Source organism: Hermetia illucens, chromosome 5 (assembly GCF_905115235.1).
Source record: "Hermetia illucens chromosome 5, iHerIll2.2.curated.20191125, whole genome shotgun sequence".
Lineage (NCBI taxonomy): Eukaryota > Metazoa > Arthropoda > Insecta > Diptera > Stratiomyidae > Hermetia > Hermetia illucens.
Window position 1 is genome coordinate 35906836 of NC_051853.1, and position 23781 is coordinate 35930616.

Genomic DNA, 23781 nt, shown 5'->3' on the forward strand with positions numbered 1-23781 from the left:
GCCTCAATAAAAAACAAACCCTCCATCACGCACTGTACTGGTTTATTCAAAAACCATATTGGTGCGCAGTTAATATCTAACCATATTCTGAAATTGCTTGAAAGTTGTCAGTTGCATAACAAGAGGAGGCGTCCAATCCAGGAAGCGGCACTTAGGCAGGTAATTTAAAATCAACTTCATTTCGACTCTTCGTCTGCTTTCATCCTCCCAGACTATTACTACTCGGTGCACCAATGAAGGACGGTGTTTGATAGCATTCGAACGGTTCTTCTAATTATTGTAGTTATTGCTATTGGCTATTATTTACTGCGGAAAACCCAGTATCTCTCTTCGTCATTCGTCTTTGTCCCGTTCAGACCGATTGTGCCATTTTCCTTAATAATAGCTTCATCTGGATGGAGTCGGCTTTTGGTCGTTTCCCATCGACTTCCTTGCCCAGGTCAATCCTAGGAGTTCTCGTTAGCGTGGATTATATGTCCACTCCATCGAAACCGCCGCTCTTGAAATTTTTTCACGATCGGTGCAACCCAATGTAGATCATGGATGTCTTCATTTGGGATGCGATCATGTCGTGTTACGCCATTAGTCCAAGCAACATTTCCATCTCCATAACTGCGAGGCGCCATTCATTGCCCTTAATAGTTGAGCAACACTCAGAGCAATAGAGGGCTTTTTCTACTGATCCCGTAGATACGTGTGTTTCATACAGCTCCGTCTTAAGATTCTAAGATTATTGGCTTCCAGCGAGTGTGGTCAAATCGTAGTAGTTCGACTTTATTTAGCACTAGTAAGTATGCCTCTCATTGGCATATTATTTAAAATAAATGCTCAAAGGTCCAGGAAGTTTACCAAAATTATATTTATGGATATAAAATTCGAGTGTTCTCCGACTTAACAGTGGAATATATGGACGCATTGTTTTTATCTGACAATCAAAAGCATACCGATATTTGGTCAACATTAACTATAAAACTCATTTTATTGCAAATGACCGACAAGTTTTTTGGTGGGGCTTTCCGTCAAGGTAATGAAAGATGTTTAATTTTCCGAAATATATTACAACGCATACATAGATGTATCAGACTTCTCACGACTCTATGCGCAATTACGAATCCCATGCCGTATCTGTTTTTGCTAGTAAGCATGGCATTAAACGAAAATGCCTTCATTACCAAGGGAAACTCTAAGAGTGTTAAGGGTTCATCCCACAAACGACTACCACAAAAACATACCAATTACCACTAAAATACAGTTTAAGCGTTACAATTCCAGCCTGTGACGTAATGAAAGATTGATATGCCCAACACTTTTCATAGAAGGAAACTGAAAAAGCCTCGGCAGAAACTTCGAAGACAGATGTTGTGACCAGCAACAATATGAGTTAATTACACACCAACATGCCTTCACGGCAGTTAATGGCCGCTAAAAGCCATTTGCGTGATTTCATTTGCACTACACCCAAAGTCGAGATAAGAAAACCCATGGAGAAATTACAACAATTGCCCACAATAATAAAATTCCGTTTTCGAGCATGTTCTCCTATAAAATATATCATTATCCAATATTTTTTTCGGCCCCTCTCCTTTTGCACACTGAATTCAAGTCGAAAATTCACGGCATGCAATTGAAAGTTAAAAGTCCTTATGGCATGAAAGCATGCATGTTGCTCGGTCACATGAAAATGGTGCGCCACTTTCCTCCATATCTTGAAGGATTTATTGTTTAAATATAGAAGAGTGTACGTAAAGGGCGGACTGTCGAAAGTCAATGGAATATGCTCCGTGGCCTCAATTTTTCTGACAATGAGTACTTGGGAAAGTGGGTGGGGGTTTGTTTTGCTTTTACTTGCTCAAAGTTAAATTATTATTCAAGATATTGCACTATACGAATATGTTCAAGGATAAAGCCGTAAAAGGTAAGGGCGAGGTTGTGAAAGTTTATAATAGCTAATTAAAAAGTTGAACGAATGGGGAGAAAGTGCACCCAACGTTCACGAACAAATAAGCCAGTTGGCGTCAGTAGGGGTGCCAATTGCCCTTAAGGTTCGTTGAAAATAAATAGAGGACTTGCCATGCATAATCCCTGGAGTAAATGGGAAAACCACTTCTTTTGGCAGCAGTACAAAATGGCATTTCCTATTTTCCCCGAATCCATGCAAAAACCGCAACAAAAATTGATCAAAAAAGTTGTCATTTGAGTAACTGCAGCTTCTCAAATTTACAAGCACGTGTGCCTGTAATCACTATGGTTTCACTGAGGATATTAAATAATGGGCAAAAACTCCTACAAAGCACAGCAACGGAAACTTTCCTGTAGTTCCACTAAAAATACTCCGTGAAAACCGCCCCTTATTCCGCAGTACTACCCCCGTCACCCTAATCTTTACAGAAAGTATACATTCAAGGAAAGCAAATAACGGAAAATTCCTGCGCGACTTCATGCCACGAATTTTAATAAGAAGAGTAAGCACCTTCGGTGCTGTTCTAGACAAAAGCAGTGGAAAGTGTTCCTCTGAAGCACAATTTTTTCGGCATTTTCATATTGAAAACTCCTAGCACGTAGTCAAAAGTTTTTCAAACAATTGCATAGAAAAACGGAAACTGGTAAGTTTGCCCATATTGCGCCATCTGAGGAAGCCAAACCAGATCCACTCAATTTTCTGGATTGCACTTTATTAGCAAATTGCAAGACAATTGTCAGCTTTTTGTATCTTGGAAATTTGGGGTGAGGAATTCGGGAAACTTTTAGAATTTATTCAGATGAATCTTTTTGTGTGTGAAATGTGTGGAGATACTTTAAATATTTAAAGCGTATATCATGACTTTTTAATTAAGCAAGCTTTAAGAATTGTATTAGGTTTATTGCTTCCCGCTGAAACCCTAGAACCTAAGGAGTACCTTAGTGATGAGGCCCCGTAATTTGTAGGATGACGTCAAAACCGCCAATCGTAGAACGATTGGAAGGCGCCATGATGACTGGGATCTTGACTCCACATGCTGCAGTTGTCTCGAAACAATTCATGCCGACAATTTCAACAGGTTCGCCTCTTGCTACACCTAAGATTCAACGAGTGTGTCCCTAATTGAAAATGGATGAGAATTGTATAGATTAGGCATTCCAAGACTCCATGGATCTTCAGCAGCCCCGAGAATTCTTTCTTAAATCAATGATGAGATTGCTTCTTGACTGTGTGCTGATATTTGTTACGGATGCCGTGCGCCGGACACGAACCTGATTTCACTGCGTGCAGAGCAAAAGCGACTAGAGGGGGGCACCCTACCACCAGTGGCTTCCCATCGGCGACAGTCTCGGGGCATATGAGAGGCAGTGTCACCTGATTTACCAGTTTATTATATCCATAATCCGTCTGTATCACCAGGGGTAGTTCCTTCGCAATGCGATAATTCCGGAGTTGCATTTAAGGTCTGAATTCCGTTTGAGTCTACCAAGTCCTTAGTCTCTTCTAACGATAACTTCACAACCAATTTAATAAAAACAACCGCAACACCCAAGTCGAATTCATCGAAAAGCATTACAACCCATACTGGCGAATCATGTAAACAGTCAATTTATCTGACTACACCTCCTAACACATCTATTCCTTCGCCGGATTTGTCTGAAGGGGAGACGTTCAATCACGTACATATACACTGGCTCCCGCATCATGTTCGACTGCCGAGGCATCGGGAAATTCGAGAGCGAAGCATGGGCATCTCGGAGCTGCATGACATCAATCCGATCAAGCTCTCCACTCACAGCATCCGCTGCAACTGGGCTGCACGAAAGAGGACACAAAAATTCCTTTCGTCGGTAGTAAGCGGACAAGCCGAAGGGAGGCTTACGACCAAATGCGAATATCACCCCTTTGAAGGCTTGCTGGACACCGGAACATCGGTGACTTGTATCCCCGCTGAACGAGCTGAGCAATTCCTGCGTAAAAAATTTGCCTTACTTTAAGGACGGCAGAAGGGACTCCTCATCCAACGCTAGGATCACGCGATCACGTTTAGAGCATTTACAGCTGACCTGGAGTTCTCGATAATCCCCAGCTTTAGTCAAAACTTGTATTTGGAAGTTGATTTTGTTCGTGCTTTCAATTTAGTACCTGACCTTTTTCTAAAAAAAGGCATTTCGTCTTCGCAAGGTACGACCTTTGGAGACTGTCGATGCCACTTGTGATCAGCGGTATGCTCTGTCGTTCGTGCAGTTGCTTTAGCTGCAAGCTGGGATATCCATGTTTCCCTCTTTTACGTAGCGAAGATTGGGACATACATCATTGGTATCAGATCAGATTGATGTAGAAGATGCCAAACCGAGAAAACAAAGTCAGTTTTCGATATCACCAGCTGTGGAGAAACTTTTGTACGCTGAGGTATATGGGTTATTGAAAATCGGGGTCATTGCGAAGTCGTATAGCTCCTGGGCTTCTCCGGTGGCCGTTGTCCTTAAACCAGCAAGATAAAGATGTGCCTCGATACCTGTAAGAGAGTGCTTATCCAATGTCATTGGATGATGGGATCTTGAGTCTATTGCCTAAGGCTCAATATATTTCCGTTATAGGCCTTAAAAACGCCTTCTTGGAGATACCCCTCAAGAAGGCGGCAAAGGATAAGACCGCATAGGCACACCCTTATACCAGTTACGAACAATGCCTTTCGGATTGTGCAATGCTCCACAAACATTGTGAGTGTTACTGGACATGGTGATTCCAGCCGATCTAAAGAATCAAGTGTTCGTCTATCTGGATAATTTGTTAGTAGGGTCTGAGACATTCGAGAGCTACATCCTCATCCTTCAACTGAAGAGCGCGGATTTGACTATCAATATGTAAAAAAGCCATTTCGCATCGAAGGAGGTAAAATACTTGGAGCATATCATTGGACATGGAGTAGTTCAGACTGACCCAGACAAAGTAAAGGTGGAGCTTCCGCTACCGAAAGCAGTAAGACAGTTGCACCATAAGACTAGTACCATAAGTTCCTCCGCGACTTCGCAGCTGTTACAACTCCTTTGATCAATATGCTATGTAAGGATCGTCAGTTTGAATGGACCAATGATGGGATCCAAGCATTTCATCAACTGTAGATGGCGCTTACTCCCGCTCCGATGCTGCATAATGCAGATTTCTTCAAACCGTTTTCTATACATTGCGACGTCAGCAAAGACGGCATAGGCGCGTTCTCGCCCAAATAACACGTGAAGGAGACGAGGTCCCTATTGCTATTATGTCGCAGGAACTTAACGCTGCGCAACGCAATTACGAGGAGACAGAGCAAGCCATTAAGAAGTTTCGGACCTACGTGGAGGGACATGAATTTGAAGTGGTCATCGACCATGCTTCCCTCAAATTACTAATGAGCCAAAGTAAAGATCCAAGGTTTCAAGTTCACCACCAAGCATCGCAAGGGGACACAGAACGTCGTCCCTCACACTCTGTCCCGCGTTCATGGTGCCGATACCTTGGAGATCTCCACCCTCAGCGACGAGGAAACCACTGACTTGAACACTTCCGTTTTTAAATCTGAGGAATATCTCCTATTGATAGCTCGAATTCAGGACAATTATAATCAAATTCGGAATCTACGTATGGCCGACGTGTACATATGCATGAAAACAGAGCATGCTTCAGGAGATGATCCGCAGGAAGCTTCAAATTGAAAAATTTGCGTTCAAGTGGAGAGGGTGTGATTGAGCGACTACATGACCACCCCTGTGTGCTAATGAGGGGTTTATTAAGACCTTACATCGTCTAAACACCACGTACTTTTGGCCCCTTATGGCTCAGCAAGTGAAATTATATGTGGACACTTGGCGCCTAATAAAACGCTTCGCACTCCGATGGGTCCCTCTACACCTCGATAGACCATTTTAAAAGCTGTTCATCGACGTTATTGGTCTGTATACACGAAGTGAGTCGGGAAACGTCGGAATTATCGTCGTTCATAGAGTCGAACTAACGCTTCACGGCTGAAGTTGTAAACCAATTTCTAGCAGATCGGATCTTTAGTGTTATTGTCACTCCTGAATCGGTGTTGACGGACAAGGGTACCATTCAGTTCTGCTTATTTGTGATCATGCAGATGTGTATTAAACACGTGTTCGCCGTTCTTTATTCTCCTCAAGCGAATACCTCCCGACGGGTTAATCATGCCCTAATAGTTCCCATTCGAACTTACGTCTCTTCCGATCAGCGCGACTAAGACCGAAAGATCCATGACATCTGCCGCGCGCTGAGATGGTCCGTTCACTCAGCCACGGGACACACCCCATACTTTTTTCCCTTTGGTTAGAACATGGTGGATCCTATTTTCTGTTGCATCAATTCAGAATCCTTCCTCGGTCATCTCTGGTGATGCGAGCTCCTAAATTAGGAGGTACAAGAGAAGTGGCGATTTTAGTGAACATTATAATGCTAAGTTGGATCTGAAGTTCCGCCCATCTTTACAGGTTGGCAGATGACAGTGGAGAGATGTTGGAGTATTCCATGACAAGCATATAATGACTAGTTCTCAGAACACTCCTAGGCAGTTTCCACCTCAACACGTCTCTTGGGGCCAAACTGCGTCACATCGACCCATCGCTACAGGCAAAGTTGATACTGCGGCAACCAAAAATTCGTCAACAGCGGTAAAACAGTCAATCGAAGCAATTGTCACAATCTAGAAGATTCAGATTGATGTGTTAAAGTTGATGGGCCGAGTTGGGCAACTGAAGAGCCATTCCTGAACCAGCACCGATACGAAATGTTTTTTTTTTGTTCAAACTGGACTCTACAGACGCAGGTGGCCAGGATAATAACAAGGCCGCTCGGAAAGAGACCATAGGTGCGTCAACGAGTGCACTTCGGTATTGGAGGCAAAACCCGTCTCAAGCGCTTCTGCTCATCCCAACTGATCCCTCCAGGTTCTTCTCCTCGCCATGGAGCCGACGGCTTATTATGTCGATGTAAATTTCTTGTCCCAATTCAAGATTTGAAAATCTTAATTTGAAATTTCAAATTTGGGTTGTCAAGCTTCGGCCACGGCCAGGAAATTTATCACAGTACTTTGCATTACTGCACTTGCGACAACCACGGTCCTCGAGTCAATGCTGTCAGCCAATGGAGAACTGCGTTATGCTTCTAACCAGGGGAAACACAAAACTTTTTATATCTGAACGTCAAGCTTCCAGTTTCCCGACTTGCTTCAATAGTTCATTACACGTCGCCAAAAATGGTGTTAACCTTGCGATGATATGGTATGTGAAAGAGGAAGGCTTTTAGGTAACTGCCAAAACCTGAAAATCGATATTTTAGGCATGAAGGCCCTTTCCTCTCAGCCGGTCACATATGTACTTTTCCATGGAAAATATTTTGATCTCATCCAATTTCCATACCACTTACACAATTGACAGGAAAATTGGGGTGAAGTTTAAATTTTCAATCCCATCCACATAAGAGGTGAGAAGTTTATGCAGGAGGGGGTGGGGGTGATGCTTTCTCTAAACCTGATGAAAGATCGCTATGGTCCTTGAAAATTGATTGATTGATCCACCCCTCGTCACCTACGTGGGAAAGGGGCAGCCCTTTCTGCAACCCGCTTACACATCGCGACCATGATTGTCCTTGAAAAAACCTCAATACTGTTACGAAAATAAGCCCTTTTCTTAGCAAGGTCACTCTTTAAGAGGAAAAAAGAGCATTAAAGCTATTTAGGGGAGTAGGAGTAGAAAGGGGGGACTTTCTTATTTTTTTGCCTTTACCTCTTCCCCTTGCGGTGACGGGGTAGGCAAATTGAACCATGATGGTATCAAAATGTTCCCCATTTTCAGCGTCTTAACCTTCTAAGGGAGTGATAGCTGCAATTTTTCAACCGCCACGAATTTTCATCTGATTTGAACTCCATCATAAAGGTTTAAGGCAGAATGTCTGAAAATCATTTTAAATACTCCCGAAAAACTGCGAGTTTAATCTTTCACTTTAAGAGGTGCCGAGACTTTCAACAACATGGTGTACGAATTACAAATCTTCAAGCAAAAGCTTCTACTTTCAGAGCTACTACAATTCTCGAAGAGTAAATGCTTGGTATGTGTTATTCCACTCGCAAGGTCAATTGGCCACCACTGATGAGCTACCAGAGTCATTTTTAGCTGTTATTGCAGGAGCTACTCAAGAATCGAAACACTTTTTACTCCCAGTGTCTAAAGAAAATTCCCAACTTTTGCAAATGTACAGAGGTAGGTCAAGGTCAGCCGGATACCTCAGCCGGCCATATAATGTATTTACCTTCAAACAAGTCAGGAAACTGGAAGCTAGACGCTTGTTTTCAGATTTTTCGGTTGGGTGGTTTCTGAGAATGGCCCCCTTAAAGAAATGATCACTTTCAACCCCCCTCACTCCTCACCTTTCCAACAAATGTCAAAACTAAGACCGGCTTCGAAAAGTACTTATCGAGACTATATTTGATGAAAAAAAAATCTACAACCCCTTTTGCATGTATAGGGACTCCCCTTAAGTTCGACATAAAAACATGTAACCCACTATATGCGTGAGAGTTCACAGTTCCAACCTTTCTACCAAATTTGGTGTCAATCGTTATAACTGTCCCCGAGAAGAATGTGGATGACGGACATACAGACAGACAGACAGGGGTTATTCCCTCAGCAAGAGGAGGGCATAGGCAGCTTCCAGCGGCCTCTGAACGACACGGCAATACCGCCAGTCACCAGTGACGAGCTGCTGGAGATCTGCGCTAGGATAGGAGATAACAAAGCTCCGGGTCTAGATGGCGTTCCGAATAAGGCCCTTAAGCTTGCCGTGAAATCCAGACCGGACATGTACGCTGAGTTGTTCGAAGCGTGCATGTCGAGGGGATATTTCCTGCATCATGGAAATGACAGAAGTTGGTGCTACTGCCTAAGGCTGGCAAACCTACGGGTGAGCCAACCTCCTACAGACTTATTTGTCTTTTGGACACTGTGGGCAAAATGCTAGAGCGAGTAATCTATAATAGATTACTCCCGGTTGTTGAGAGCCAGGAAGGTCTCTCAGATCGACAGTATGGGTTCCGTAAAGCCACATCAACCATTGATGCCATCAAAATGGTTATTGGCTTGGCCGAAGATGCAATCCACGGAAAGGACAGTCCTAGCAAATATTGCATAGTAGTGGCCCTGGATGTGAGAAATGCATTCAATTCGGCCAATTGGAACCTAATACGGAAATCTCTGCCGAAGATTGGTATTCCCGCTTATCTTTCAGCTATTGCCTACAGCTATTTACAAGAACGGAGGTTTGATATGACACCGTTGTCTCCGCGGGTGTCACACAGGGCTCCGTACTGGACCCACTGCTGTGGAACATCATGTACAACGATGTACTTAATCTTCCTCTTCCAGAGGAAGCCACGGTGGTGGGCTACGCCGACGATATAGCGCTGGTTGTGGTCGCAAAGCACCTCGAGTTATACTCATGCGGAACGATCAGTGCTGTTAAGGGTTGACTAGAGAGTTCTGGTCTAACTCTTGCGGAGGAAAAAACAGAAGCGGTGAGTTCGATCCTTCTTTAAGGAGCTCCAGTTTGGGGAAAGGCATCGCAGGTTATATTTAACGCTAACAAACTGAGTTCAGTTCACAGAAGAACAGCCCTAAGAGTGTGTTCAACATTCAGGACTGCCTCAGATGATGCAGCATTCGTCATATCTGGAATGATGCCCATTGACATCTTGGCAGATGAGATGACGAATATATATTATGCGAAGTCTATCTCTCCTTTATCGCAGACGAAGAACGCCGAAAGGGAGAGATCTCTAAATAGATGGCAAGAGCGTTGGGAACGCTCGGGAAAGTGTCGGTGGACACACAGGCTCATTCCTGCCATCAAGGAGTGGTTGGAGAGAGAGCACGGTGAGATTAATTATAATCTCACTCAGTTTCTCACGGGGCATGGAGGATATCGCCAGTACCTGTTCAGGTTTAAACTAGATACCTCACCCGATTGTCTAAACTGCGATGGTGTCCAAGAAGACCCAGAGCATGTATTCTTCCGCTGTCCAAGATTTGTGGAGGAAAGGAAGAACCTAGAGGAGACTTTAGGAGAGGCGCTCGTACCAGAGAATCTGGTGCGAAGAATGTTAGCATGTCAGGAAGACTGGGATGGTCGTATCTATCCAGAGGAAACTGCGAAAGGCAGAGGAGACTAGAAAAACGCGGTTACGTACGCCGCGTAGAGACGAAAGGGGACCAAGCTAAAATGAGCTGACTCCGCCCCGTGATGTAATACTGTACCGTGGTTTCACAGGGCTTGGGGAGTGTCGGGGGTGGTTTTATTGGGTAAGACTCCCACACGCTGGCGTGTCCAGGCCACTGACTTTCGAAGATTTCCACTTCCTCAAAAAACAAAAAAAAGGACAGACAGTAAACCGATTTTAATAAGATTTTGTTTTACATAAAACCTTACAAATGAGGCATTATGTTCACGTACTCAGTCATCCGTGCCTTGATTCTAATCGACATTTCGTTATTAAATTGATCATTTTAATAAAATAACATCGCGACTGGAATACCGTTCGACGTGCCACGTTAATATCTAATCTACTTAATCCCCAATTACCAAATGTATTTTGTATAATTGTTTCCATTTGGAAATTCTATTCCAGAGTAATTGGTAAAAAGGGCAGACAACCAAACAATGTTCACATGTCCGCTCGTACCGAATAACGGAGCTTAATTAATTGGAGCATGTACCAAACGCCCAAAAATAATAGCAACATACGTAGAAGCATTCATTACCGAATCGTATTGTTATTCATCAAAGCAAAACTCTGTAACCTTTCCCGGCAGCAAGCTGTGCTTTCTACTCCATCGAGCCCCATCCCTCAAATCACAAATAACTCATATGACATTTTGACAGCAATCCTCTTTTTACCTTCGAGATCCAAATCGAGACTTCCCTTCAAGATCTAATGGGCTTGTTTGTCTGAGAATACCAAATCACATCCTATCCATTAACTTTGTTCACTTACTTGCTTCCACCTTACCTTATTCGTCTCAGCCAGATTGTGCCCACCCCAACATGAAGTACATGACACGGAAAGTGAACAAGTCCTGGAGATGGAAACAAAGAAAATATTGTGCTGGGACGAATCATGGTGTACTTAGTAGGACAAGTTAAGGATACATATTTGGTCGTCGTCATCCTATTGTTTTGTGGAGCAAACGAATCTACTACAATCGATATGCGTAACGCAGAAAAAGACAATTTGGAGATGCGAAGGTGAAAGACAACAATCCAGGATGATGAACACAAGCGGGAGCTGCTTTAGCAGAGAATCACTTTCTTATAAAAAGAACGTGGAAGGATGGGAGCACATGTTGTCGTCTTATGGAAATATAAGTGTTATCCTGAACAGGGGGAGGTATATTGGGAATACGAAGCTTCTCAGGCACGAGAGCGCTATTCCGATTTTTCAGTTAGCGTCTTTAAGCTTAATCGGTCTTTCGGTCTGGTAACCATAATTTTAAATATACGAACCTACATTTTACCGACAAAGGACTAATCACACTTCTTGCAATCCGTGGTCGGGAATAAACTTCCCCAATTCAGCTTGAAATTTCATTCTATAAATTTAACGACTTACCCTTATACATTAATCCACAAGCTATTCCGTTGTGGGTGTTGAACAAATCATGTGTAATATCCAGCTGAATATCAGCCGCACTAAAAGTCCTTTCCCCGGTCCCAGCATATGCGTCGTCCTTTCCATCATGTCCCTGATGCTCCCTCGTGTCGTTATAATCCACAGCCGGAACAAGGACAGCAGCCATAATCTTATCATTCGGACGTAAGTAGTCACTTAATTGGTTGCTACAGCTGGGGTTCATCGCTTCATTTCGTCTTGCTTTCTCCGATGCTCCTAACTTCAGCAATTCAGTGTCCTTGCCGTCGTCTTGTCTCGACGACATCTGGCCGGTATCGCTATGTTCCCGCTGCTGTTGGTCTAGTGGAATCACCGTCATTTTCTTATCATTTCGATTTTGAGACGATGACGATGAGAAGTTTTCATCAGGATCCTTAGTAAGGACGAGAGTGGGGCTGTCTTCCTCGTTGCCGTGTTGATCGTAGAGTGTATTCATTCCGGGCGGACCAGGTGAACGACCTGGTGCCGGGTCACTGTTCATTTGCCCTCCGATAACGGAAACAGTCAGCAGACCGTAGTACACAATTAAAACCATTGTTCGCCCCATCTTCAGTCAATCCTGTCTCACAAATTACCCCAGGTTTATTAATTTGAAGCTGGACGTCGTTTGTATTCCTGCAACGGTTATAGTAACACTCGAACGGTAGAGAAAAATTCGAAATTCGAAATCGAATTTATATTATTTTGTATTCGTGACGATATGTCCATTATCGATGGAAGCTTCATTATCTTTAATTGGATTTGGTGTCAGAAACGAGTGTCCACGGCACGTAATTCCAACAATCTGCAACGAATTAAAAACAAAATTTGTTTATTTTTAATGTTCATTGATTTTCCGGTCAACGTGCCGCATTTAAATAGAATTGAAATTATAAAGCGGATGCGAAAAGTACCTCTGCTCTTTTGAAAGCTGTAACGACCATCCACTGATAGATAGTCCATTAATAACGTAAAAAGAAATCAATTCAATTGAGAAGGTTGAAATGTTCAATTTAATTATATTGAGCAAAATATGGACGCTCTTTTTGAAATTCAGGAGAGCCAGCTTTCGAAATTTAACTAGCCATTTTTTGGTGAAAAAAAGAGATCAAAGCAAAGTGGGTAATATAATTTCATTTGTTGTTCGTGCTAGATAATAGTCACCAAAAGCAAATGTAGCAGAAAAACCCCAGTCATTGCTTGATTTATTCTAAAGTAGAGACAGCAAAGAAATAGTGATGGCATAAGTATGGGGACTAAGAATGGCAAGTTGGGTTAGGAAGGGTGAAGATTGTTCTGCTTGAATGGGGGGAAAATTATTCGTCAACAACACTGCCGCCACTTCCCGACGATTTTGCGAGAAGGTTGCATTCTCCTTTTTTTTGGCACCACAAAAAAACGGCCTCAGTAAGGTAAAATTTACATTCTCTGCATGAGAGGATCGATAGTGGTGACTGCTAATTCAACTTAAGGGTATAAAGCATCTCATTCACCAGGTTGGAAGGCTCGATGTCCGCCCCCAAGATGCTGGTCAACCTCCTTTTCTGCTGCAGAAATCTGGGACAATTGAACATAACGTGCTCCGGATCCTCGGGTGTAGCACCGCATTCAGGATATTTGAGAGACTCGTCCAACTTGATGCGATGTAAGTACTTCCTACAGCCACCGTGCCCCGTAAGGAGCTGTGTCAGATGGAAAATCAATTCTCTGTGCTTTCGGTCGGCCCTCTCCTCGGTACACGGGATCAATGTATGGGTCCACCGGCCTTGTCGGCGTTATCCCACCGTTGTTGCCACTTGCCACACAATTCTCTCATGATGGCTTTTCGGAAATCCGCATTCACCCCGGTTGGATTTGCCCTCCGTTTTTCGTAGAACCAGTGTGCCTCCCTCGCTAAAAAATCTATAGGAATCATTCCCTCGATGACACACACTGCCTCCGTCGAGGCCGTCCTAAATGCGCTGCACACCCTTAGCGCAATTGGCCGGTATGCCGAACTTATCTTCCTCCGGTTTACAGCGTGGTTCAACGCTCCCGCCCAGACGGGGGCCGCGTATACTTCGTCAGCTCACAGTGGGGTAACTACACGTAGTCGGGAGATGACGCAGAGATTAGTGCCTGAAACATTTATGCGAAGCTCAAGGATTCTGCGATCTCCTCTGAACTTAACGTGGGTGAAGATAAGAAATCAGGATAGTTTCCGAAAGCAGTGCACAGTGAGAAAACCATCCAGAGGAACCGTGTCAGAATACGGACAAATCATTGTTCGCTTTACTGGGAGGGGTTTCATAAAAAGCAAACACAATGTGCACGCGGCCATCAAAAACATGGTCATAGCCATTCGTGTACAGTGCCAAGGACGAAAAAAAAAACTCCAAGAAGGCAGGCGTCACTCAGGCAACACAAGTGGCACTCTCTCAAAATCCAAAAGGCGGTAAACTTGAAAAGAGAAGGCCAGCAAAGAGACCAAAATTGCGTAAAAAGGTGCGTGGGCTCTAATCGACCGAAGGGAAGTAATGCCCCAAAAAGAAACCGGGGAAGCATGGACCAGGGTTGGCGGATGGAATAGGGCGACACGTAAAAGACGTTAATGGCCCCAATTGATTATCATCTCAAAAAAGGTGATATGACCTACCCCGATATCGTCAGCAAGGTCAAATCCAATCCAAAGCTGATGAACTTTGGAGAAAGCGTCAGCCGAATCAGACGCACCCAAAAAGAGGATTTAATGCTGGAGCTGAAATAGTCCTCGGGCAAAACGACAGAAAATTTCATTGGAAAGTGCAGAAGGCGTTAGTGGAAGAGGCATAAATACCGGCGACCAAGAAGGATACCCGAGAGGCCCTAGAAAAACAGTTCGGACCACTAGGTTTGCAAGATTCTCCAATCCGGACTAAGGAAGGCATATGAAGGCACACAAAAGGCTACTATAATCTTAACAGCAGTGACTATCAAAAAGGTGCAGAAAATCTGGGGGATGAGTTCATATGTTCAGAGAGTGCAAGGCTAACCCTGCAAGGGAAAAGAACGTCGATTGTCGACACATTGCAAACAGCAGCAAATACCCAGTGTTTAAGAGAGCCATGTATGCAATGAACAAATGAAGTTGATACAAATCATCTTCAATTACGGCGAAGCACCGCAAGACCTGCTCTCACAGACCATCTATATGAACGAAATGGCAGCGGCCATAATCAGCGAGCCATATGGAAACAATAAAAGGTGTAACTGGCCAGGCGGCAAAATGGGCGTGCGGAAATCAAGCCATCCAAGAAGCGATGGAGTTTCCAGAAGTTTGATTCGTCAGGACAATAGCTAGCATCTGCATGTATAGTTGCTATGCTTCACCACGCGCGACGATAGTAGAATTCGAGGAAATGCTAGGTATGCTGGTCTCGAATGCAAGAATTCGAAACACAAAATCGTAGTGAGTGATTTCAGCGCGTGGGCTGTGGACTGGAAAAGTCGAACTACTAACACCAGGGACCGTATTCTGCTCGAAGCTAGATTTGCTGCTTATAAATACCGAATGTGGATCCGCTTTTCACAGATCAGGCTGAATAGTCGATTTGACAATCCACATGTCCGGGCGAGGAGAATAATTTGGTTAGTCAGTGAGCACTATACTCATAGCGACCACCGGGCAATTTACCTCCAGATGGAATATGGGTCATGCGGCAATGTTAGTTCCCGCAGAGCTGAAATCAAGGTTGGTCCGTCAAAAAGTTTGAAGAGGTATAGAGGGACTACTAGGAGGCGACAATCCCGATGGTGCGGCTTCAGAAAAGATAAAGGAAATTATGAGACACATAATGAGAGCGTGAGACGCTGCCATCCCAAGGTGGCCAGTCCTGGCAAAGAAATCACGGAGTTGGGCGGCACATCATCGAACAAGAAGAATATGCAAGAAAGGAAGACCAAACTTTGACATACATACATATATGCGAACTTTCGAGGCTTAAGCGGGCTATACGGACAAGCAAGGAAGAATGCTTCCCGAAAATTTGTGTGAAGGCAGACCAAAACCTGTGGAAAACAGCGTAAACGGTGGTTATAAAGAAGATGAGAGGGCGAAAACCACAACTGATCTCCCCGCATCTTCCGCTCAATAAAGTGATGGCGCTCTTCCCCCGGATAAAAAAGGAGAGCAAAAAATATAAACAAGCGTTCGACGTTTACACCATGCCTGCGGTAAATCAAGAGGAACTTGAAAAGATTTTCCCGAGAATCGGTGATAATAAAGCTCCCGATTTGGATGCTGTTCCCTATAGAGCCCTCAAACCCGCAGTACGACTAGCTTATCAGGGAATTTGAAACATGCATGGTAGAAGATGGAGAGGCAAAAACTGCACAATAAATAGGGGCATCCGTCATCATACCACCCGGTTTTTCTATCGACACAGTAGGAAAAATGCTCGAAAGAGTCACCTACAATAGACCTCTACCTATCATAGAATATTAGGATGGCCTATCGGGACGACAATTTGGTTTTCGAGAAGGGCACTCAACGATCGACGTCGTTGCCGTGGTTTCGAAACTGGCTCAAACTGGGAGTGGATAAAAAGCTCATTAACTAAGGCGGGTGTCTTTGTTATTTCACTGAGCTCGTCGAAAGTTACCTCTTGGAAAGGACACGATATGGATGAGAGATCCAAGCAATATACTGGCCCAGCAGCTCCCCAGGGTGCTCTCCGGTGGTAGTCGCCGTGAAACAACCTGAAAACGTTTAAACGTCAAAATCATTTGCGCCATAAAAGTGCGGCTGGAGATGGTTTAGCATGACGTTGCGCAACAAAAGATGGAGGCGATCTTGATTAGCAACCCTAGGAAAATGAATACGATCAGTATTCGTCGCCGGTTATCTAATAACTGGGGGTGATCACTGACGCGAACATCAATTTCAAGAGACACCTGGAATGTGCCTGTGAAAAAGCAGTAAACACCAGTGTATTGCTAACGCCGATGATGCCCGGGTCGCTGGACCCAAACTCTAATTGCTGGTATTGATGAGTGGATTCAGCGGTGGTACGGCTACACAATTACCTACCTCTGAACCCAATTCCTGCCAGGGCATGGTGGTTTCAGGAAGTAACTATACCGATTCAAGTTAATTGATTCTAAATGAGCCTGGAAGACTCTTTGAAACTCAGCATAAGCTCGCAGAGCATGGTTGGGGAAATACTGAGGTCAGAAAATTTACTGGTGTCGGTGAACTGAAAGGATCCAGGCGGAACGTAGAAAAGTCGAGACGAGGCGAAGAATGGAAGGCTTGGTCGCTTAAAGCGCAGTCCCCCATGTGAAGTAACATTCTGCAGTGGTTCCGCGGGGAAGGTTAAAGGATAAAGTGGAGGTTGGTTTAGTGGATAGAAATCCCACACACTACTTCAATCTGGCGTGGCAGTGTCTTTCTAAGATTTCCATCTCCATCCATAAAACAAAAAAAAACGGACAGCCATAGGCGTAACTTTTGCCATCCCTGTACTGATACGAGGTTTGTCCTGGCACGTTAGCGAGGACGAGCGGCATAACGAGGAGACACCCATAGCGCTTACCTGGCAATTATTTTTGAGCAGGGAAACAGTATACCTAAATTCAAGAAGAGCATCAGGCTGGTCTGCGAAAATATTCGATGAAGAAACCTTCTTGGAAGTATGGCTAGGCCAACCTACTAAGGCGGGCGGTCCCACGGGAAGAGGTCTCCATGTAACGCATTGCATCGCCAAAGTATGTGAAGCGTTAATGGCTAGAAAATGCTTACTCTTTAGTAGAAGACCCAAATACTGATGGAATAATGATTTGATCAGCCTTCATTCAGCCTGCTACCGATCCAGAAGAGTGGCTCAGAGGGCTGAGGTAAAATAGGGCTCTTAAGTCTGTCGTGAAATCCAGACCAGGCATGTTCGCTAAGTTATTCCGTAAAAGATCAACTATCAAATTAGCCACCTGATTGGCCGAAGATGCAATTCACGGAAAAATATATATCTGGTGGTAACCCTGGACGGGAGAAATGCCGGCCAATTGGAAGCTAATACGAGTGTCTCTGGCGAAAATTGGTATTCCCCTCCTATCTTGCAGCTATTTACAAGAACGGAGATGATGGTATGACACTGATAACGAACCGAAAGAGTACGTTTTCTGCGCGGTTGTCCCACACCGAACAAGCCACAATGGTGGGTTACGCTGACGATATTACTCTGGCGATCAGTGCTATTAAGGGTTGGCTAGAGGAATCTAGTCTGACGCTAGCGGAGAAAAAAAAGAAAACGGTCCTCATCACCAACCGCCGTAAAAGAAATGACCCCCGTATTCAAATTGGGAATAATATCAACACTTCCAACCCTTCCACCATATACTTGGGAGTGATGATAGACGCGAAGATCAGTTATAAACAACATGTGCAGTATGATTGCGACTAATATCCACTGTAAGTATGGCACTGGCACTGATGACACCCAACGTGAAGGTCACGGTATGCTTCTAGGTTGCTTATAGCTAGGATAGTGAGTTCGATGTTGCTCTATGCTTAGAAAAAGGCATTGCAGAAACTGAGTGTAGTCTACACAAGAACAGCCCCAAGGGTGTGCTTTCTCGTCAAGACTACCTCTGAGGACACTTGGTAGATGAAATGACGCAAATTAACATCATCAGTCCCATCTCTCCTTTTTCGCAGCCGAAGAACGATACCATGACCGTCTGGTTATGGATAAAATGCGGCTCAATAGATTACGGTGGGCGGGTCACTTAATCCATATTGATGAGGGTGATCCAGCTCGGAAAGTCTATAAGAGCAATATCTATGGTAGAAAAAGAAGACAAGGCAGACCCTACTTAAGATGGAGCGATGGCGTAGGTCAGGATGCCAGACAGCTTTTAGGGATATCGAATTGGTGGACCTCGGCGCAAAACCGGGATGTCTGGAGTTCCTTATTAAGGCAGGTCTAGACCGGATACCGGTTGTTGCACCGTTGATGATGATGATGAAGAATGCCTAAATGTGGAAATCTATAAATAGATGGTAAGATCATTGGGAGCGCTCAGGAAAGAGTCGGTGCACTTACAGGCTCATCCATGCCATCAAGGAGTAGTTGGAGAGACGACACGGAGATTAATAATAATCTTACCCAGTTTCTCACGGGGCATGGAGGGTGTCTCCGGTACCTGTACAGGTACAAACTGGATACCTCACCCGGTTGTCCCTAGGACACAGATTACGTATTGTTCCACTGTCCAAGGTTTGTGGATGAAAAGAAGAACCTAGAGGAGACTCTTGGAAAGGCGCTGATAGCAGAAAATCTGGTGCTAGCATGTCAGGAGGACTGGGTGATCAGCCATGATCGCATCTATCTAGAGCAAGTTGCGAAAGACAGAGGAGACGATACCAAGCTCGAATGGTATAACTCCGCACGACAGTGGTGGTTTTTCATAACAGCTTTGAAAATTTTGGAAAATGGATTTTAATCCATCTCCTTTTGCACAACTCTCACAATTGCAAACGGTTGAAGTTTATAACTACACAATATTTGCCACTCCATGTGAGAAAAGTGAGTAGTGGACGATGCCTGATATCGGATTCCTCTTAACAGTGATTTCGATAGTATTCCTTGCAGGCTTATATACATATGTAGTATGAAACTAGCACGTCACTTCCTGTTAATGTGACTTTCAAAGAATAGAACGGAGGAACTTTCAAGCGAATTGTTTAGAAGTATTTGCCATTAGTGGAAAAGGTAGAATACCTTTTATATTCTCACTCTCGGAGCCTTAAACATGTCGATCTTGTCTTTTGTGCAGCACTATTGCTCCCATTAGCTAACTGGTATGGAACCCTTTCCGCCTGGTTACCTTTTTAGGTTTACCAACCAGAATTCACGGAAAGTTTCGCCTATTTCCTGGAGCAAACTTCTTTCAGCTCAATTACCGCTATCATGCAATGCTAAAATCATCTCGAAATTTCACCACTACACCAACCAATTTGCCAAATTTAAGTTGAACATTCCTTAAATAATTTTTGATCATAAAGTTGGATTCGCTCCCCCATAATAACCGAGTCGCATAAAATAAATGGGATAATAACAGATGTTACACTCGTGTTGAAAACATGACTTCCACGCATCCTGGCTTCCCCATGGAAACTTCCCTTAGCTGATATAAAAGGGAATTAGTGAGGATCCTTGAAGCAGGAGACAGATATACATATGAATATAATCTATATGTGCAAGAGTACATATTTCCACGAGAGGAATCGTGTATGTGGACGGATCAAAGACCATTACGACCATGTGTGCATGTTGTACGCTTGGTATGTGCCTCATCCGAGGAAATGCCATTAGGAGAAAGTTACGATATTATTAGGGATATAATAAATACCAACGGCTAATAGAAGCTCTATAAAATTTTGCCATGTAGCAATGTTCCCAGTGTTTCGAGTCCTGTGTGTGCTTCCGACTGTTTATCCACACTTACATGCACACCCTCGTAGTAGAGTTTGGTTTCAATTAGCTGGGAGTTTACTTTTCAGTTTAAAGTTTATTCATTTCGTTTGTTTTATTGTTGGGAAAATGCATGTACCATGAACTCGTAATGGAATCCAACTGGTAAATTCCACATAAAATTATCATGTTCGTTATGTCGTTCTCATCTCCAGCAAATTTTACCGTGTTTTCACCAAATGGGGATTTTCATTCCTGGATGTAACACAAATTATATTCTAGGATACTAATTTGAAGCTCTCCAGAATTTCTGTTCTATAATAAATCCCATAATGAAAATTCAGAATTAGCTTTCTTTGGAACAACTAATAATGAAAGGGTAAAATTATCAAAAAGGATCAACTAGATTCGAAGAAGCTGCATACCTAGAACTAACGTTTTGAAAGTGAAGTGAGTAACTACAAATTTATTTTGTGTTATGTTATCCCATCTACATAAAATCTGGTTATACACGTTATGAAAATTTGATGAGGCATACTTGCAGGCAGTTTATAAGGACCATTTTGAGGCCATACAATTTCGTCAAAGGTAGATGGCACCTAATCAACCGAACCGCGACCATTGATAGCTTGTCACGTCAGTGAGTAGGAATCCTTAGTCTCATACTCGTGAAATCCATATGAGCATCGAAATCACTATCAAAAATGACGACAACAACAAACAACCGGGACCTCAAACCTGCAAACTGCTACCTCATGTGAAGGTACATCTCTGCAAGCGTGCTAACCAGACGATAGCACGCCCGCTGCCCAGATTACGAAGACGAAGATTTATGGTCAATAGACAGGAACCAAAAAGAATACACCCTCAGACTGGTGATATATGAGACTTTAGAAAGAAAGCAGGCCTCAGTGGACCAGGAGCCAAATCGTAACTGCCCTATCTGAAAGAAGGGCCTGAAACTTGAAGAGTTCCTCAAGAATGGTAACGATTGTCTTGAGCACATGAAGAAGAAAACCTAGAATAGGCCAGGGAGGATGGTAACATCAGGGAGACCCGCCATTAGCCATGCCAGTGCAACCAACGGCCATTCTATGCAGATCTTTTCTGGAGGAAATACTAATTCATTATCGGCGGCCAGATGTGTTCAGGATGAAGCTCCAACCTAGAATTTAGCTGTACACCCGATCAGTTCTGATACTGCAAGATTATTCGACGGAGAACACCGCGGAATGGTTCAGGATCATTGCCTCCAAATTTACAGGATGGAAGAAACCAGGACTGTCGAGATGTGTACCACCGGCACAAGTGGTGATAATCTACCTTTCCAGAGCCGCAAGAAAAGAGACACAAAAGGAGCAGTTTCGTAATAGCCTTAAGTGAGAGTCTTCACACACGGTTGCGGACAGTATTCAGAATCAAAGCAGTTACTGTAAAGGATAACTGTTCACGATCGGACTGAACCACCGGTCTCTGGATTCCATTAAAAGCAATAATGATCATATCGTTTACAAACGATACTTCAAAGAACATATCAGATGAAAAATCTATCGAGGACTCTGAAGAAAATGTGAGGAATATAGACCTCAAAGCGGGTGGACCTACTGCCTATTGAAGAAGAGAGGCTAGACAACCTCAACTTGGATCTCCTGAAGTTCAAAGCGAACGGCAAGTCACGGACAAGTGCCCAAGGAGGAGGACGATACTCTATCATTGGGGAAGAGCTCCAATCTTTAATAAGGGCAATGTGGTTGCCATTCACCACATCTACGCGCCTCAGTTTTCTTCAAGACTCCCCGAAACGCGCACACTATTCCTTTGCTCCCTGTGCCAAGTGCTCTTGGGGTGACCCATTCGTCCGCCATGTCGGAAATGTGAGTTCCACCGCACAGCGTAGCCAACAATGCAATTGTCGCCCCTCCTTAGTGTGCGACTTATCAATTCCAATCAAATTTTTCGTTTGAAATAGTATTAGGGTACTCCAATGGTACGTAGCAGACAGGTGTCCTCGAATGCTTAGGTAACATGCTTTCGAGTGACAGTGAAGGTCGCTTTCCATGTGGTACTCCCATACAGTAACACAAAAAGAACACTAGCACAGAACAGTCTCAACTGGATCTTTTCAGCGGATGACACCTGGATCCCACCGAAACAAGTTGTTTGGCAGGTGAAGTACTACGAGAGGCAGGCGTCACCTCTTTTTCTCGGATGCGATACCATTGCTCACTATTTCCTCTTGAATTTATCGTAATTAATAGGTTAGAAATGTGTAATGTAGAATACACTCTATAATTTGTGAGTAGCGCCAGAAAGAGGTCCTAAACATAGCCCTAAGGGAAACTTTTTTGATTGAATTATTTTGAAACTCGAGAATTTCGGATCAACCCTTTAACTTGTGTGAAACGAACCGAAAAGTAGTAAAGGTCTAAAAACGCACTGACAACAACAACGTAATAAAGGAATCAAAGCCAATTAACTTGAGGAAATTCGGTCAAAGAACTTATTCAAGATCACGGAAGCATCCAGACTATGCAAGGCCATAGCGAAGGAAGTGAAATTTCCGCTGACTGTCGAAAAAAAGATGGAACATTTTCTAAAAATGAAGAGGAAAAACTCACTTCCGAAGGTCCTATCTCACGGTTAATAATATTTGGCCTAATACCATAGTAACATGCTGAGGGATGAAAAATTAAAACTGGTATGCTCAGAAGCAAGAGTAGGATATATAGGGAAAACGTTTAAGCCTCTAAAATCACCCGAAATGTGAAGGAGCTTAGAAGTCAGCGTAGACTTGGGATGTATACCAGGGGCATGCGGGAAAACTGGTCTTCATTTTGAAAGTAGCAAAAAGGATCCTTCCCATTTTAGATTTCATACCAATTGGGAAAATATCCTTAGTATTTGAGGTAGTGGAGAATGTCCTGAATAACTACATTAGAACTAATGCTCTAAACCTTAATCCTTTATATCCGTGTAAAAATATTTACCAGGGAGGAGAATCAACCGAACCTGTCCGAGAAATAGCTCTGCACACGTTTCTAACTATAGAAGGTACGTTTGAAAAAGAAGGTACAGGTTGCCCTAATCCCTAAAGGAGTCAGGAATACCCTGGGTTTCTATATATATGGGCGAAATGTTACAAAAGAGACAAGTGGATGTACCAAAGTAGTTGAGCGGTAACAGTAGAGGTAGGCTTAGTCGATGGTTTTATATATTAACCTTTATTGGTAAATATGGGGACGGGATACTAGGTAGCGATGGAAAAAATGCGTAAATTTCGAATGTTAACTGTTAATGAACTAGTCAAACCGGTGGCCTGCCCAGATAAGCACTGAAGCTTCTGGAATCCTCCTTCATGATGAAGCATCGGAAAGGTTTGAAACGTCTTGTGCCTGATTCTGTATCCCACAAGCATTTCAGAAGTTGAGATTTTCCGGGAAAGTCTACCTGACTGAAGCGATCGGGTCTTGTTATAGGAGAGCCAAATCCTTGCCGACTTGGTGCAGATAGGGAGCCCTCTCCATTTGAAGTCCGCATTGTGAAGTTGTGCAAGTAGATTTCACCCTTCACAGTCGCCAGTGGCACGTCGACTGGGCCTATTCAAGGACTGCCATGAGTAGCGCACCCACTAGGCCTATTGAGAGACTATCAAAAGGGGCTGCAGGCTGGCGAACCCTGCACATTCCCATCTATGTTCC

General features: G+C 43.7%; 1 protein-coding gene across 6 annotated transcripts in view; it reads right to left on the bottom strand.

Moving 5' to 3' along the window:
* Positions 1-23781, bottom strand: part of LOC119656894 — a 269184-nt gene that overhangs the window by 217231 nt on the left and 28172 nt on the right. For all 6 annotated transcript variants that reach the window (XM_038063568.1, XM_038063571.1, XM_038063569.1 and 3 more), the window contains exon 2: positions 11616-12459. In XM_038063568.1, the coding sequence (XP_037919496.1) occupies positions 11616-12222 (607 nt within the window). In that variant the 5' untranslated portion in view covers positions 12223-12459. The remainder of the gene's footprint in view (positions 1-11615; positions 12460-23781) is intronic.